This window comes from Taudactylus pleione, unplaced genomic scaffold, assembly GCF_031769625.1.
Source record: "Taudactylus pleione unplaced genomic scaffold, aTauple2 ptg001024l, whole genome shotgun sequence".
NCBI lineage: Eukaryota > Metazoa > Chordata > Amphibia > Anura > Myobatrachidae > Taudactylus > Taudactylus pleione.
Window position 1 is genome coordinate 1,339,482 of NW_028285425.1, and position 19,869 is coordinate 1,359,350.

At 41.3% G+C, this 19,869-nt stretch overlaps 1 protein-coding gene across 1 annotated transcript; it reads right to left on the reverse strand.

The window, feature by feature from the left end:
* Positions 1 to 6,713: 6,713 nt before the first annotated feature.
* On the reverse strand, positions 6,714 to 8,844 carry CRYAA (crystallin alpha A). The gene is made up of 3 exons (XM_088461179.1): positions 8,605 to 8,844; positions 7,762 to 7,884; positions 6,714 to 7,049 (listed from the first exon to the last, which is right to left on the reverse strand). Exons 1-3 carry the CDS (start codon positions 8,842 to 8,844, stop codon positions 6,840 to 6,842), a joined length of 573 nt encoding a protein of 190 aa, XP_088317305.1. The 3' UTR covers positions 6,714 to 6,839.
* Between the last annotated feature and the right edge of the window lie 11,025 nt (positions 8,845 to 19,869).

Genomic DNA, 19,869 nt, shown 5'->3' on the forward strand with positions numbered 1-19,869 from the left:
AAAAGAAATGAGAAAACAGAATGTCCTTTATAGGTGCACAAATACAAATAACGCATAAAATATAACCTTTATTGGTATATATTAAAACCTTATTATGTGAAATATAGTTAAAATAGTATAGATAGAAGAAATAGTGAAAAAAGATAGAGTGTGAAATAAAATATCAAGACACTTGACTCACTGAGTGCTGCTATTCATATTATTACTATGATATTAGAGAATCTATGTCTCTTTTATATAGTAGTAAATAATAGACCTTATAAGCCTTCACAGTAAATAATCGTTACTCAATATGTCTTATATTATTGTATATTCTGAACCATACCATAATATGTATTATAGTTGAATATATGTAACTTATATAGACTTGGTGATTATACCAGCTCAATTGCACTACTATATATTCAATCAATACAATACATGGATTCCTTGTTTCAATATTAGATACATAATGGTAACCATATTTCTATGTGTTGCGGTTGAACAGTTGTGAATATTAATTATAGTTACTGCGTATTATATTCAACTCCTTCCTAGCTATGCTAATACACACTGTGTTGGAATTCAATTAATACATACGCACTATCAAACTGTCAATTCAATTATGTTCACCCTCATATATCATTGTGATATCGTGCGTATCATAATATGCACGTGTATTAACATAAGATAAAGGTCCTTTGGGTAGAACCTAAATAAGCTAATTAGAGATCTGAAATGATCGTATTAGAGTATCATATAGAATTTCTGAGGGTATAAGATAACCGGTCAGAGTAAATGTTGATCATACTATATTGCTTAATGGTTAATTGATGTTCTCCGTTAGAAACTAAACTCCTGTATTACTGATATATCAGGTCTCTCAACTACTCATTACAGGTGTAGCGGTAAGATACTAATCTTTATGATTATAAGATAACAAGTAGTCACGTATCTCCTCTGAGCCTTTGACAGGTTTAGCAATTATGTAGCAACATTCAGTTATATTGTAACCTGCACCTGATCTCCAGCTAATTACACAACACGAGATACAATGGAGATGGCTGGTAATTAACATAAAGCGTAGTATAATCACATGTGATCCTATTTTTAAAGGAGAATGCCTGGAATTAATCATCAGACAACGTGCAATCTCAGATTGTTCACAACATATATATTAAATATACTCAAATCCGATATGATAGTGTTAGGTTCAATTAAAATTATTTGACAGTTTATGATTGTATATGGTTCACATACACTTAATGGATTTCACCAAGTATATGGTGGTGTTCACATATACAGAGCAACGAATCTCCAGCTGGTCATTCAATGTTTAATACATGGAGTTGCCCATTAGTGATCATAAAACAGTGTGTAATATTGACAGAGCATTAAACACATAGCACGAGGAAGTGCCAACAGTAACTATATATCAATGTCCGTTTATAAGTAAACCACAACACATTCGGTGGATATGAAATTCAGGCTACGGTCATTTGAACTACTAATAGTTCATATTATTTGCAGCGCAGCATCAGCGGTCAGCGCCTAAAAACGCCAACGTACGTTTCACAAAAGGCTTTGTCAAAGCCTCTGCCCAGCCTGTCTTCCATGTCTTAGGCTGGGCAGAGGGTAATTCAGCCTAAGACATGGAAGACAGGCTGGGCAGAGGGAAATTCAGCCTAAGACATGGAAGGCAGGCCAGGCAGAGGGTAATTCACCCTAATACAAGGAAGACAGGCTGGGCAGAGGAGAATTCAGCCTAAGACATGGAAGACAGGCTGGGCAGATGGGAATTCAGCCCCGGGACATGGAAGACAGGCTGGGCAGAGGGTAATTCAGCCTAAGGCATGGAAGACAGGCCGGGCAGAGGGTAATTCACCCTAAGACATGGAAGACAGGCTGGGCAGAGGGTAATTCACCCTAAGACATGGAAGACAGGCCGACCAGAGGGTTATTCAGCCTAAGACATGGAAGACAGGCTGTGGAAAGGGTAATTCACCCTAAGACATGGAAGACAGGCTGGGCAGATGGAAATTCTGTCTAAGACATGGAAGACAGGCCGGGCAGATGGGAATTCAACCTAAGACATGGAAGACATGCTGGGCAGAGGGGAATTCAGCCTAAGACATGGAAGAAAGGCTGGGCAGAGGGAAATTCAACCTAAGACATGGAAGACAGGCTGGGCAGATGGAAATTTAGCCTAGGACATGGAAGACAGTGCAGGCAGAGGAGAATTCACCCTAAGACATGGAAGACAGGCTGGGCAGAGGGTAATTCAGCCTAAGACATGGAAGACAGGCTGGGCAAAGGGAAATTCAGCCTAAGACATGGAAGACAGGCTGGGCAGAGGGAAATTCAGCCTAAGACATGGAAGACAGGCTGGGCAGAGGGAAATTCAGCCTAAGACATGGAAGACAGGCCAGGCAGAGGGTAATTCACCCTAATACAAGGAAGACAGGCTGGGCAGAGGAGAATTCAGCCTAAGACATGGAAGACAGGCTGGGCAGATGGGAATTCAGCCCCGGGACATGGAAGACAGGCTGGGCAGAGGGTAATTCAGCCTAAGGCATGGAAGACAGGCCGGGCAGAGGGTAATTCACCCTAAGACATGGAAGACAGGCTGGGCAGAGGGTAATTCACCCTAAGACATGGAAGACAGGCCGACCAGAGGGTTATTCAGCCTAAGACATGGAAGACAGGCTGTGGAAAGGGTAATTCACCCTAAGACATGGAAGACAGGCTGGGCAGATGGAAATTCTGTCTAAGACATGGAAAACAGGCCGGGCAGATGGGAATTCAACCTAAGACATGGAAGACATGCTGGGCAGAGGGGAATTCAGCCTAAGACATGGAAGAAAGGCTGGGCAGAGGGAAATTCAACCTAAGACATGGAAGACAGGCTGGGCAGATGGAAATTTAGCCTAGGACATGGAAGACAGTGCAGGCAGAGGAGAATTCACCCTAAGACATGGAAGACAGGCTGGGCAGAGGGTAATTCAGCCTAAGACATGGAAGGCAGGCTGGGCAAAGGGAAATTCAGCCTAAGACATGGAAGACAGGCTGGGCAGAGGGAAATTCAGCCTAAGACATGGAAGACAGGCTGGGCAGAGGGAAATTCAGCCTAAGACATGGAAGACAGGCTGGGCAGATGGGACTTCAGCCTAAGACATGGAAGACAGGCTGAGCAGAGAGAAATTCAGCCTAAGAAGACAGGCCGGGCAGTGGGGAATTCTGCCTATGACATGGAAGACACGCCAGGAAGATGGGTGTTCAGTCTAAGACATAGAAGACAGGCCGGGCAGAGGGGAATTCAGCCTAAAATGTGAAGAAAGGCTGGGCAGAGGGTAATTCACCAAGACATGGAAGACAGGCTGGGCAGAGGGCAATTCAGCCTAAGACATGGAAGACAGGCCGGGCAGAGGGGAATTCAGCCTAAGACATGGAAGACAGGATGGGCAGAGGGGAATTCAGCCTAAGACATGGAAGACAGGCTGGGCAGGCAAGAACAGTTATGCAGAGTATAATAAGAAGATGCAGCTTGAGAACCAATTCAGCATAAGACATGACAGAGACATGTGAGGAAGATGGACATACAGTACATGAGGTTTAGGACGTGCCCATGAGATCTTATATTCTATGTCACAGTGGGTGTAATCCAGTAATTTATAGTACAAATGATGCAAAATGAGATCACTCATTTAAACCTGTTAAACATTTGGATGACACATAAGTAGTATTTGTGCATCATAGATTATTTAGGGAGAAGATAGAGAAATGACATGTGCTGCAATTTACTGTTCCCACTTTGCCTAGAGGTATTGGACTGGGAATGAGAGCACCACACACACAGCAGAAGTAATGTAGTCAGGGCAGAGCCTGAAGCTTGTCCTGTTACATAAGGCAGCGCAGGACTCCGTCACTGAAGAGACTGCTGTGAAAAATAAAGGAGGGATATCTGTGTGTTTTTTGGGTTCTGACAAATTGTTTATTCTTTGCTTTTTAGCTCATTATTAGGAAGATGTTATCATGCACATTCCCTAACACAGACGCGCTATAAATCTCTGTGGCTGTACTGACCAATAACAGACAGGAGTGTGGTATACTCGTAATGCTGTCTATATGTCTGTGAGGTATTTATTTATACTGTGCTGGTGTGAGAAGACATTTGCATCAGCCGGTCCCCAGTAAGTGATGATCACTATCATAAGATCTATTTCTACAGAACTTGTTTGGGACCAATCTGGTTAGTGGCGCCATCAATTTCTGTTTGTTATTTCCTTACTTTTCATATTTTCGCCTCACACCATTCACTTTACTTCCTCTTTTTGGAGAGGTACACACCTTATGTGAGAAATAGGGTCCTATATACCCTATGCGAGTATGAGGGTCCTATATACCCTATGTGAGTATGAGGGTCCTATATACCCTATGCCAGTATGAGGGTCCTATATACCTTATGTGAGTATGAGGGTCCTATATACCCTATGTGAGTATGAGGGTCCTATATACCTTATGTGAGAAATAGGGTCCTATATACCCTATGCCAGTATGAGGTCCTATATACCCTATGCCAGTATGAGGGGCCTATATACCCTATGCAAGTATGAGTGTCCTGTATACCCTATGCCAGTATGAGGGTCCTATATACCCTATGCGAGTATGAGGTTCCTATATACCCTATGTGAGTATGAGGGTCCTGTATACCCTCTATGCGAGTATGAGGGTTCTGTAAACCCTATGCGAGTATGAGGGTCCTATATACCTTATGCGAGTATGACTACTACTGTATACTCTGCATATTTCCATGACCCTTTTTTGTGTTTCATATCAGTATAGTGTTAGTTGAATTTTAACTTTCCTCTATTAAAAGTTATATTTTATCTGCTCTAGATTACAATCTTGAAGTGTGCCCCTCTCCAATTTGTTGTCACATCTTATTGCTCTTGGGTGCACCTTCTTCCACACCCTAATTGCAGGATTATTTCATACATGCAACCTAATTTTTTCCTTTGTCCCACCCTTTGCCCTACAATATCCCAAGACCTACCAGTTCAATCACAGGACCTACAACTTTAATCCCAGATCCATCCCAGGACCTACCAGTCCAATTCCAGGACCGACGAGAGCCATCCAAACACCTACCAGCTCCATCCCAGGATCTACCAATCTATATTCCAGGTCCTACCAACTCCATCCCTGGATTTACAAACTCCATCCCTGGTTTTACAAGCTCCATCCCAGGATCTACCAATCCCAACCCAGGATCTACCAGCCATATCACAGTACCTACAAGCTCCATCATTGGACCACTAGACCCATTTCAAGAACTACCAACTCCATCCCAAAGCCTACCAGCTATTTCCCAAGATTTACCAGTTGTATCCCAAGACCTACCAGTTCAATCCCAAAACCTACCAGCTCATTCAGAGGACCAACAGCTTTAATCCCAGGGCCTACTAGCTCCAACATGGGATCTACCAGCTCCAACCAAGGATCTGCCAGCTCCATCCCAAGACCTACCAGTTCCATCCCAGGACAAACCAGTCCAATCTCAGAACATACTTGTCCCATCAAAAGACCTACCAGACCCATCTAAGGCCCTACCAGCTGCATTCCATGACCTACCAGTCATATTCCAGGACCTACTAGTGTCATCCACCTATTAGCTCCTTCCCAGGATTTACCAGTTATATCCAAAAGCCTAATTGGAGAGAGGAGGACAGTACTCTGTCTTCCTCTATCATTTCCATCCCAGGATCTACCATCTCCACCCCAGGACCTAGCAGATGCATCCCAGGACCAACCAGATTCATCCCAGGACCTACCAGTCCCATCCAAAGACCTACCAGCCACACTCATATACTTATCAGTTCACTACCAAGACCTACCAGCTCCAACACAGGACCTACCAGCCCCATCCCATGACCTACCAGCCCCATCCCATGACCTACCAGACCCATCCCAGGACCTACCAACTCCATCCCAGGACCTACCATCTCCATCCCAGGACTTTCCAGCTCCATCCCGAGGCCTACCAGTTCCATCACAGGATCTACCAGTTTCATCACATGACCAACCATTCCAATCCCAGGACCTACCAGTTCTATCCCAAAACCTACCAGCTCCATCCCAGGACCTACTAGTCCCATCCCAGGACCTATGATCTCCATCCCAGGACCTATCAGTTCCATCCAAAGACCTACCAGTCCTATCACAGGACTTACCAGCTCCATCCCAGGACCTGCTAGACCCATCCCATGACCTACCAGCTCAATAACAGGACCTACTAGTCCCAACTGAAGACCTACTAACTTCATCCCAGGACCTACCAGTTCCATCCCAAGATCTATCATTTCCATCACTAGACCTACCAGTTTCATCACATGACCTACCATTCCAATTCCAGGACCTATCATCTCCAACCCAGATCATAATAGTTCCATCCCAGGATCTACCAGTCCCATTTCAATAAGTACCAGCTTCTTCCCTGAACCTAACCATGCCTTGTACTTACAGCTGGGACTTTTTTGATAAATGGAAGATGATAAAGCAGGACCTTCTCCAACACCAGACACAATCTAGCTTCTAATAATGGGTATCTATGTATTACATTGGTTAGGTGTTAAGAGAATACATTGAGAGACCCAATCTGTTGTCCTCACCCGCAAATCTGGAAAATCCAGTTACACCCCAGATTACAGAAATGAATGAGTAATATAAAGAGCATGTGATGGGATGATATCTTTATTGCATAATTGGCACTGCAGCCTGTTGAGAAGAGAGCAGACGCCTGGGGGGGAAACTAGGATGGGGCATGAGAGGACAATGGTTATTGACAGGAAGGAGCCAGATGTTTAGGAGGAGGGAGCAGAAGTAGGCTTCTCGTCTCGGGATACAGGGATGGATCTCTCGCTGTGGCTTGAGTCCAGGCTGGACAGCAGTTTGGGACCTGAGAAGGTCAAAATCCCATCGGTAGAGAGAGAGCAGCTGACTGAGGACTGGTCTAGATTTGATGGGAGGCGATAACGGCGATGAAATTCTCGGGAAATGTATCCATGGTCATCCTGGACAGAGAAATTAAGTCAGTAATCTAGTGCAGAAAAGCCACAAGCAATACACCAAAGACGTTTTACCTTATTCATTTTATGGTGCTTTACCATCTAAAGAGTATATTTTCATAGAGTCTTTCAGCCAATCTCCCTTCCCTGTCTTTCTATCCTCCATTGTGCGTCCCCGTAACTTCTGTCAGTAGGAGACGTAGATCTAATCCTGCCCGGCCCTCTTTCCCTGCTCAGCTGAAGTCTACTAAAGCATCAAGGCTCAGAGAGTCTGCATGGTCTTTGTTTGGCCTGGCCAGAAATGTGATGTCGCTGCTTATCTGTGACTGCACTCATCTGAGAGGTCATCTCAGGATTCTCCAGAATTAGAACATTCATCTCCTGGATTATATGGAGACATAGACTGATTCATAGAGGTTGAGCTAGAACTAAAACCTGAAGTCCTAAAGCCTACTTAAATAATACAATAACTTGTAGCGCAGTCACTTTTGTGATGATTGCAGTCACAATGGGAACAAGTGATCTCAGGAGTGGCTGACGTTAGTGAAATTAGTGAACACACTGTATTATAAATGAGTTTAATGTCAGCTAAATAAACTTATTGTTTGATCAGACCATTAATCGGGTCACAGTGCAGCCTGGGTATGAGGCTGTGCTTGTCGGACCTCTCAGCTGCACGTCCGTAATCTCAGTCATTTGCTTATAGCCTTACACCCACCTGTCTCTCACTGTGTTTTCCATGAATCTCCACAAAGTCATCCAAAACTTTCACATTTAGATCTTCAGGTGAAAAATGCTTCACGTCCAGGTTGATGAAAAAACGCTCACGGTCTGATCGCACCTGCAAAGGGGGCAGCAGTGAGAATGGCGAGAACAGCAGGATACACATATGGGTATATAGCTCTTAACATAGATCTTTATATCCATGAAATGCTCTATGTATCATTTCCAGCCACACAAAATACCTCAAAAAATAACTTAACATTTCGTTTTTTTAACCAGATTTAGATGAAAAAATATTTGCAAAAATAAAGTTATATAAAATACCTGGTAAGCGTCTGCTTGTGTCTCTGTATAACAAGACATAAATATAGAGAATTTCATAATATAACTGAGCCAAACAGACTCAAGTTATTATTTACCTTGGAAAGTTGTCTGTATGTTGTATGTGCACCTGACAGTGTCTAAGGGGTAAATTTACTAAAGTGAGAGTTTTCAGAAGTGAGTTTTAGAAGTGGAAATGTTGCCCATAGCAACCAATCAGATTCTACTTAACATACAACTAGCACATTCTAGAAGATAATAGCTAGAATCTGATTGGTTGCTATGGGCAACATTACGTCTAAAACTCACTTCTAAAAACTCTCACTTTAGTAAATTTACCCCTAAGGCTCACCTGTAGCAGACATGGCGTCCTCTGGGCTACAAGCTTCCTACACTAATGTAATAGATGGTCAGATAAAGTACTAAAGGTGATTGGGGGAAGCAGTGAAGATATTATACTAAAGATGATGACGCAAGCCCAGGGGTATTGGAGTGTGGTTGGCATGTGGTTCCTCACCTCAGAGATGCCAGAATCCATGTAGCCCCGGAAGAGGCTTTGCCTATAGTAGGGGCTGATAGTGGAGGAAAAGAAAGGATACAGGTCATAATCAAACATCCCTTCTCCAAAGATCTGATCGAAGAGGCGATTGGGATAGAAGGGCCCCAATGCACGCTTGAACCAGGGGTGCTGAATAGTGATGTCCATGGTTGAAACGTGATGCCAGACACAGACCAATGAGGTACACTGCTGATCCATCCTCTTTAAATACCCCACAGAGCTGAGAGAGAGGGGGATTACACACTCACAGGGAGAAGGATTAGACAGAGCCCTCCAGAGAGACATTACCTCATCCACACCCAAGCTCAGCACATTTCTCTGTCTGACCCACAGATCACTGTCTCATTATCACAGCTTCTACTGTGCCAGCAGAATTCCCTGTACTGGGATCAAAGAACAGCAGCCGGGTCACAAATATCACAAGTAGGAAATGACATTACTGAAAGATATCACAAATACAGGATAGGTACTGCTTCTCAGATATCACATTTACAGGACGGGGAACCCCAGGTCAAATATCACATTTACAGGACGGGGAACCCCAGGTCAGATATCACATTTACAGGACGGGGAACCCCAGGTCAGAAATCACATTTACAGGACGGGGAACCCCAGGTCAGATATCACCTTTACAGGACGGGGAACCCCAGGACAGATATCACATTTACAAGACGGGGAACCCCAGGCCAGATATCACATTTACAGGACGGGGAACCCCAGGTCAGATATCACCTTTACAGGACGGGGAACCCCAGATCAGATATCACAATTACAGGACGGGGAACCGCAGGCCAGATATCACATTTACAGGACGGGGAACCCCAGGTCAGATATCACATTTACAGGACGTGGAACCCCAGGTCAGATATCACAGATACAGGATGGGAAACCCCAGGTCAGATATCACAGATACAGGACGGGAAACCCCAGGTCAGATATCACAGATACAGGACGGGAACCCCAGGTCAGATATCACAGATACAGAACGGTGAACCCCAGGTCAGATATCACATTTACAGGACGGGGATACTCCAAGTCAGATATCACAGATACAGGATGGGGAACCCCAGGTCAGATATCACAGATACAGGAAAGGTAATGCAGCTCAGATATCACATTTACAGGATGGGCAAACCCCAAGGTCAGATATCACAGATACAGGATTGGTACTGCATCTCAGATATCACTTTTACAGGACGGGAAACCCCAAGGTCAGATATCACAGATACAGGATTGGTACTGCATCTCAGATATCACTTTTACAGGACGGGAAACCCCAGGTCAGATATCACAGATACAGGATGGGGAACCCCAGGTCAGATATCACAGATACAGGACGGGGATTCCCCAGGTCAGATATCACAGACACAGGATGGGGAACCCCAGGTCAGATATCACAGATACAGGACGGTGAACCTCAGGTCAGATATAACAGATATAAGAAAAGAGAAAGAAAAAGGTATTCCCATAACGGGGCACTCACTGTTCATAAATCATACTCAATTATGACGTTCTTATAGTGTTCATATTAAGAAGGTGATTTGGAATAAAAATTTACTTTTATTAAATGTATTAAAATTAAATCAGCGAAATATTACTTCAAATACTAAACTATCCTTAATCCCATATATGGAAATAAATTAAAATAATTATGCCTACAACCACTCTCTCAAAATAATCAGTCTTAGCTTAGGCAATCATAATGTATGCCGTACTGACAGATGTCTGTAGAACAACGGGCTAATCAGATTCAATTTAGGTATTAATTTACCTTAAATTGTAACCACTATTGTATCTCCACGGGTGTTCTAACTGTATTAATGTATCCTAATCCAATACAATTGTATCTAGTGTATCCTAATCCAATACAATTGTATCTAGTGTATCCTAATCCAATACAATTGTATCTAGTGTATCCTAATCCAATACAATTGTATCTAGTGTATCCTAATCCAATACAATTGTATCTAGTGTATCCTAATCCAATACAATTGTATCTAGTGTATCTTAATCCAATACAATTGTATCTAGTGTATCCTAATCCAATACAATTGTATCTAGTGTATCCTAATCCAATACAATTGTATCTAGTGTATCCTAATCCAATACAATTGTATCTAGTGTATCTTAATCCAATACAATTGTGTCTAGTGTATCCTAATCCAATACAATTGTATCTAGTGTATCCTAATCCAATACAATTGTATCTAGTGTATCCTAATCCAATACAATTGTATCTAGTGTATCAAATAGAGTAGCAGTTTACCAAAAGATCTCAAACAATGTCCACTTGTCATATTAGCTTAAAGGTGCCCCCATGTCTGAAGCAAATGAATCTTATGGATCTCTACACATGACAATATTAGTCTCTCATTGACACTGGGAACAGTATATTTCAATGGTACATAAAATTAACACGTGATCTAACGATCTTTATGCTGTTATAACCTTCATACAGTAATACGGCCCAAGATTAAATTAAGAATAATTTTGAGAAGGTCTTTAAGAGATACGTGGCGCGTTATAGCTAATGTGCACTAAGTATCTAAAGTATTACATCACTGCTAATTAACATCCAACGAACGTTTGTTGGATGTTTGGTTTGTGTACAATGGGCACGTATTACTTCCAGTGATCCCTTGTTGAAGCTAACATTACTAATATATCGGTGTAAACCGTAAAGGAGTCATTAACTATAGGGTGCAAGACATAGGACGTATTACTGTATGAAGATGGAGAACCCCAGGTCAGATATCACATTTACAGGACGTGGAACCCCAGGTCAGATATCACAAATACAGGATAGGTACTGCAATTCAGATATCACTTTTACAGGGCAGGGATACGCCAGGTTAGATATCACTAATATAGGACGGGGATACCCCAGGTTAGATATCACAAATACAGGACGGGGATCCCCAGGTCAGATTTCACAGATACAGAATGGGGAACACCAGGTCAGATATCACAGATATAGGATGGGGAACCCCAGGTCAGATATCACAGATAACAGATGGTGTAACACAGGTCAGATATCACAGATACAGGACGGCAAAACCAAGGTCAGATATCACAGATACAGGACGGAGAACGATAGATCAGTGATCACAAATAAGGATGGTGATACCCCAGGTCAGATATTACAAATACAGGACGGAGAACCCCAGGTCAGATATTACAAATACAGGACGGGGAACCCCAGGTCATATATCAAAGATTCAGGATGGGGAACCCCACCTCTGATATCACAAATACAGGACAGGGAACCCCAGGTCAGATATCACAGATATGGGCTAGAGAACCCCAGGTCAGATACTACAAACACAGGACAGGGAACCGCAGGTCAGATATCATAGATATGGGTTATATAACCCCAGGTCAGATATCCCAAATACAGGATGGAGAACCCCAAGTCAGATATCACAGATAATAGATGGTGAACCACAGGTCATATATCACAGGTACAGGTATAGGACGAGGAACTACATGTCATATATCACAGGTACAGGTATAGGATGAGGAACTACATGTCATATATTACAGGTATAGGATGAGGAACTACATGTCATATATCACAGGTACAGTTATAGGATGAGGAACTACATGTCATATCTCACAGTTACAGGTAAAGGATGAGGAACTACATGTTATATATATCAGGTACAGGTATAGGATGAGGAACTACATGTCATATATCACAGTTACAGGTATAGGATGAGGAACTACATGTCATATCTCACAGGTACAGGTATAGGATGAGGAACTACATGTCATATATCACAGGTATAGGATGAGGAACTACATGTCATATCTCACAGTTACAGGTAAAGGATGAGGAACTACATGTCATATATCACAGGTACAGGTATAGGATGAGGAACTACATGTCATATATCACAGGTATAGGATGAGGAACTACATGTCATATCTCACAGTTACAGGTAAAGGATGAGGAACTACATGTCATATATCACAGGTACAGGTATAGGATGAGGAACTACATGTCATATATCACAGGTACAGGTATAGGATGAGGAACTACATGTTATATATCACAGGTACAAGTATAGGAAAGGAACTACATGTCATATCTCACAGGTACAGGTATAGGAAGAGGAACTAAATGTCATATCACAGGTACAGGTATAGGATGAGGACTACATGTCATATATCACAGGTACAGGTATAGGATGAGGAACTACATGTTATATATCACAGGTACAGGTATAGGATGAGGAACTACATGTCATATATCACAGGTATAGGATGAGGAACTACATGTCATATCTCACAGTTACAGGTAAAGGATGAGGAACTACATGTCATATATCACAGGTACAGGTATAGGATGAGGAACTACATGTCATATATCACAGGTATAGGATGAGGAACTACATGTCATATCTCACAGTTACAGGTAAAGGATGAGGAACTACATTTCATATATCACAGGTACAGGTATAGGATGAGGAACTACATGTCATATATCACAGGTACAGGTATAGGATGAGGAACTACATGTTATATATCACAGGTACAGGTATAGGATGAGGAACTACATGTTATATATCACAGGTACAGGTATAGGATGAGGAACCACAGGTCATATATCACAGGTACAGGTATAGGACGAGGAACTACATGTCATATATCACAGGTACAGGTATAGGATGAGGAACTACATGTCATATATCACAGTTACAGGTATAGGATGAGGAACCACAGGTCATATATCACAGGTACAGGTATAGGACGAGGAACTACATGTCATATATCACAGGTACAGGTATAGGATGAGGAACTACATGTCATATATCACAGGTACAAGAATAGGAAAGGAACTACATGTCATATCTCACAGGTACAGGTATAGGAAGAGGAACTAAATGTCATATCACAGGTACAGGTATAGGATGAGGAACTACATGTCATATCACAGGTACAGGTATAGGATGAGGAACTACATGTAATATATCACAGGTATAGGATGAGGAACTACATGTCATATCTCACAGTTACAGGTAAAGGATGAGGAACTACATGTCATATATCACAGGTACAGGTATAGGATGAGGAACTACATGTAATATATCACAGGTATAGGATGAGGAACTACATGTCATATATCACAGGTATAGGATGAGGAACTACATGTCATATATCACAGGTATAGGATGAGGAACTACATGTCATATCACAGGTACAGGTATAGGATGAGGAAATACATGTCATATATATCACAGGAAAAGGTATAGGATGAGGAACTACATGTCATATATCACAGGTATAGGAGGAGGAACTACATGTCATATATCACAGGTATAGGATGAGGAACTACATGTCATATATCACAGGTATAGGATGAGGAACTACATGTCATATCACAGGTACAGGTATAGAATGAGGACTACATGTCATATATCACAAGTACAGTTATAGGACGAGGAACTACATGTCATATATCACAGGTACAGGTATAGGATGAGGAACTACATGTCATATATCACAGGTACAGGTACAGGTATAGGATGAGGAACTACATGTCATATCACAGGTACAGGTATAGGATGAGGAACTACATGTCATATCACAGGTACAGGTATTGGATGAGGAACTACATGTAATATATCACAGGTACAGGTATAGGATGAGGAACTACATGTCATATCACAGGTACAGGTACAGGTATAGGATGAGGAACTACATGTCATATCACAGGTACAGGTATAGGATGAGGAACTACATGTCATATCACAGGTACAGGTATAGGATGAGGAACTACATGTAATATATCACAGGTACAGGTATAGGATGAGGAACTACATGTCATATATCACAGGTACAGGTATAGGATGAGGAACTACATGTCATATCTCACAGGTACAGGTATAGGATGAGGAACTACATGTAATATATCACAGGTACAGATATAGGATGAGGAACTACATGTCATATATCACAGATATAGCATGAGGAGATACATGTCATATATCACAGGTACAGGTATAGAATGAGGAACTACATGTCATATATCACAGGTATAGGATGAGGAACGACATGTCATATATCACAGGTACAGGTATAGGATGAGGACAACATGTCATATATCACAGGTACAGGTATAGGACGAGGAACTACATGTCATATATCACAGGTACAGTTATAGGACGAGGAACTACATGTCATATATCACAGGTACAGGTATAGGATGAGGAACTACATGTAATATATCACAGGTACAGGTATAGGATGAGGAACTACATGTCATATATCACAGGTACAGGTATAGGATGAGGAACTACATGTCATATCACAGGTACAGGTATAGGATGAGTAACTACATGTCATATATCACAGGTACAGGTATAGGATGAGGAACTACATGTCATATCACAGGTACAGGTATAGGATGAGGAACTACATGTCATATATCACAGTTACAGGTATAGGATGAGGAACTACATGTCATATCACAGGTACAGGTATAGGATGAGGAACTACATGTCATATATCACAGGTACAGGTATAGGATGAGGAACTACATGTCATATATCACAGGTACAGGTATAGGATGAGGAACTACATGTCATATATCACAGGTACAGGTATAGGATGAGGAACTACATGTCATATCACAGGTACAGGTATAGGATGAGGACTACATGTCATATCACAGGTACAGGTATAGGATGAGGAACTACATGTCATATATCACAGGTACAGGTATAGGATGAGGAACTACATGTCATATATCACAGGTACAGGTATAGGATGAGGACTACATGTCATATATCACAGGTACAGGTATAGGATGAGGACTACATGTCATATCACAGGTACAGGTATAGGATGAGGACTACATATCATATCACAGGTACAGGTATAGGACGAGGAACTACATGTCATATATCACAGGTACAGGTATAGGATGAGGAACTAAATGTCATATATCACAGGTACAGGTATAGGATGAGGAACTACATGTCATATATTACAGGTATAGGATGAGGAACTACATGTCATATATCACAGGTAAAGGTATAGGATGAGGAACTACATGTCATATCACAGGTACAGGTATAGGATGAGGAACTACATGTTATATATCACAGTTACAGGTATAGGATGAGGAACTACATGTTATATATCACAGGTACAGGTATAGGATGAGGAACTACATGTCATATATCACAGGTACAGGTATAGGATGAGGAACTACATGTCATATCACAGGTACAGGTATAGGATGAGGAACTACATGTCATAAATCACAGTTACAGGTATAGGATGAGGAACTACATGTCATATCACAGGTACAGGTATAGGAAAGGAACTACATGTCATATATCACAGGTACAGGTATAGGAAAGGAACTACATGTCATATATCACAGGTACAGGTATTGGATGAGGAACTACATGTCATATATCACAGGTACAGGTATAGGATGAGGAACTACATGTCATATCACAGGTACAGGTATAGGATGAGTAACTACATGTCATATATATCACAGGTTCAGGTATAGGATGAGTAACTACATGTCATATATCACAGGTACAGGTATAGGATGAGGACTACATGTCATATATCACAGGTACAGGTATTGGATGATGAACTACATGTCATATCACAGGTACAGGTATAGGATGAGGACTACATGTCATATATCACAGGTACAGGTATAGGATGAGGAACTACATGTCATATATCACAGGTACAGGTATAGGATGAAGACTACATGTCATATATCACAGGTACAGGTATTGGATGAGGAACTACAGGTCATATATCACAGGTACAGGTATAGGAGGAGGAACTACATGTCATATATCACAGGTACAGGTATAGAATGAGGACTACATGTCATATATCACAGGTACAGGAATAGGATGAGGAACTACATGTCATATATCACAGGTACAGGTATAGGATGAGGAACTACATGTCATATATCACAGGTACAGGTATAGGAGGAGGAACTACATGTCATATATCACAGGTACAGGTATAGGATGAGGAACTACATATCATATATCACAGGTACAGGTATAGGATGAGGAACTACATGTCATATATCACAGGTACAGGTATACGATGAGGAACTACATGTCATATATCACAGGTACAGGTATAGGATGAGGAACTACATGTCATATATCACAGTTACAGGTGTAGGATGAGGATCTACATATAATATATCACAGGTACAGGTATAGGATGAGGAACTACATGTCATATATCACAGGTACAGGTATAGGATGAGGAACTACATGTCATATATCACAGGTACAGGTATAGGATGAGGAACTACATGTCATATATCACAGGTACAGGTATAGGATGAGGAACTACATGTCATATCACAGGTACAGGTATAGGATGAGGAACTACATATAATATATTACAGGTACAGTTATAGGACGAGGAACTACATGTCATATATCACAGGTACAGGTATAGGATGAGGAACTACATGTCATATATCACAGGTACAGGTATAGGATGAGGACTACATGTCATATATCACAGTTACAGGTATAGGATGAGGACTACATGTCATATATCACAGTTACAGGTATAGGATGAGGAACTACATGTCATATATCACAGGTACAGTTATAGGACGAGGAACTACATGTCATATATCACAGGTACAGGTATAGGATGAGGAACTACATGTCATATATCACAGGTACAGGTATAGGATGAGGAACTACATGTCATATATCACAGGTACAGGTATAGGATGAGGAACTACATGTCATATCACAGGTACAGGTATAGGATGAGGAACTACATGTCATATCACAGGTACAGGTATAGGATGAGGACTACATGTCATATATCACAGGTACAGGTATAGGATGAGGAACTACATGTCATATATCACAGGTACAGGTATAGGATGAGGAACTACATGTCATATATCACAGGTACAGGTATAGGATGAGGAACTACATGTCATATATCACAGGTACAGGTATAGGATGAGGAACTACATGTCATATCACAGGTACAGGTATAGGATGAGGAACTACATGTCATATATCACAGGTACAGGTATTGGATGAGGAACTACATGTCATATATATCAGGTATAGGATGAGGAACTACATGTCATATTACAGGTACAGTTATAGGACGAGGAACTACATGTCATATATCACAGGTACAGGTATAGGATGAGGAACTACATGTCATATATCACAGGTACAGGTATAGGATGAGGAACTACATGTCATATCACAGGTACAGGTATAGGATGAGGAACTACATGTCATATCACAGGTACAGGTATAGGATGAGGACTACATGTCATATATCACAGGTACAGGTATAGGATGAGGAACTACATGTCATATATCACAGGTACAGGTATAGGATGAGGAACTACATGTCATATATCACAGGTACAGGTATAGGATGAGGAACTACATGTCATATATCACAGGTACAGGTATAGGATGAGGAACTACATGTCATATCACAGGTACAGGTATAGGATGAGGAACTACATGTCATATATCACAGGTACAGGTATAGGATGAGGAACTACATGTCATACATATCAGGTATAGGATGAGGAACTACATGTCATATATATCAGGTATAGGATGAGGAACTACATGTCATATATCACAGTTACAGGTATAGGATGAGGAACTACATGTCATATATCACAGGTACAGGTATAGGATGAAGAACTACATGTCATATATCACAGTTACAGGTATAGGATGAGGAACTACATGTCATATATCACAGGTACAGGTATAGGATGAGGAACTACATGTCATATATCACAGGAACAGGTATAGGATGAGGAACTACATGTCATATATCACAGTTACAGGTATAGGATGAGGAACTACATGTCATATATATCAGGTATAGGATGAGGGACTACATGTCATATCACAGGTACAGGTATAGGATGAGGAACTACATGTCATATCACAGGTACAGGTATAGGATGAGGACTACATGTCATATATCACAGGTACAGGTATAGGATGAGGAACTACATGTCATATATCACAGGTACAGGTATAGGATGAGGAACTACATGTCATATATCACAGGTACAGGTATAGGATGAGGAACTACATGTCATATATCACAGGTACAGGTATAGGATGAGGAACTACATGTCATATATCACAGGTACAGGTATTGGATGAGGAACTACATGTCATATATATCAGGTATAGGATGAGGAACTTCATGTCATATTACAGGTACAGTTATAGGACGAGGAACTACATGTCATATATCACAGGTACAGGTATAGGATGAGGAACTACATGTCATATATCACAGGTACAGGTATAGGATGAGGAACTACATGTCATATCACAGGTACAGGTATAGGATGAGGAACTACATGTCATATCACAGGTACAGGTATAGGATGAGGACTACATGTCATATATCACAGGTACAGGTATAGGATGAGGAACTACATGTCATATATCACAGGTACAGGTATAGGATGAGGAACTACATGTCATATATCACAGGTACAGGTATAGGATGAGGAACTACATGTCATATATCACAGGTACAGGTATAGGATGAGGAACTACATGTCATATCACAGGTACAGGTATAGGATGAGGAACTACATGTCATATCACAGGTACAGGTATTGGATGAGAAACTACATGTCATATATCACAGGTACAGGTATAGGATGAGGAACTACATGTCATATATATCAGGTATAGGATGAGGAACTACATGTCATATATATCAGGTATAGGATGAGGAACTACATGTCATATCACAGTTACAGGTATAGGATGAGGAACTACATGTCATATATCACAGTTACAGGTATAGGATGAGGAACTACATGTCATATATCACAGGTACAGGTATAGGATGAGGAACTACATGTCATATATCACAGGTACAGGTATAGGATGAGGAACTACATGTCATATATCACAGGTACAGGTATAGGATGAAGAACTACATGTCATATATCACAGTTACAGGTATAGGATGAGGAACTACATGTCATATATCACAGGTACAGGTATAGGATGAGGAACTACATGTCATATATCACAGGAACAGGTATAGGATGAGGAACTACATGTCATATATCACAGTTACAGGTATAGGATGAGGAACTACATGTCATATATATCAGGTATAGGATGAGGGACTACATGTCATATATATCAGGTATAGGATGAGGAACTACATGTCATA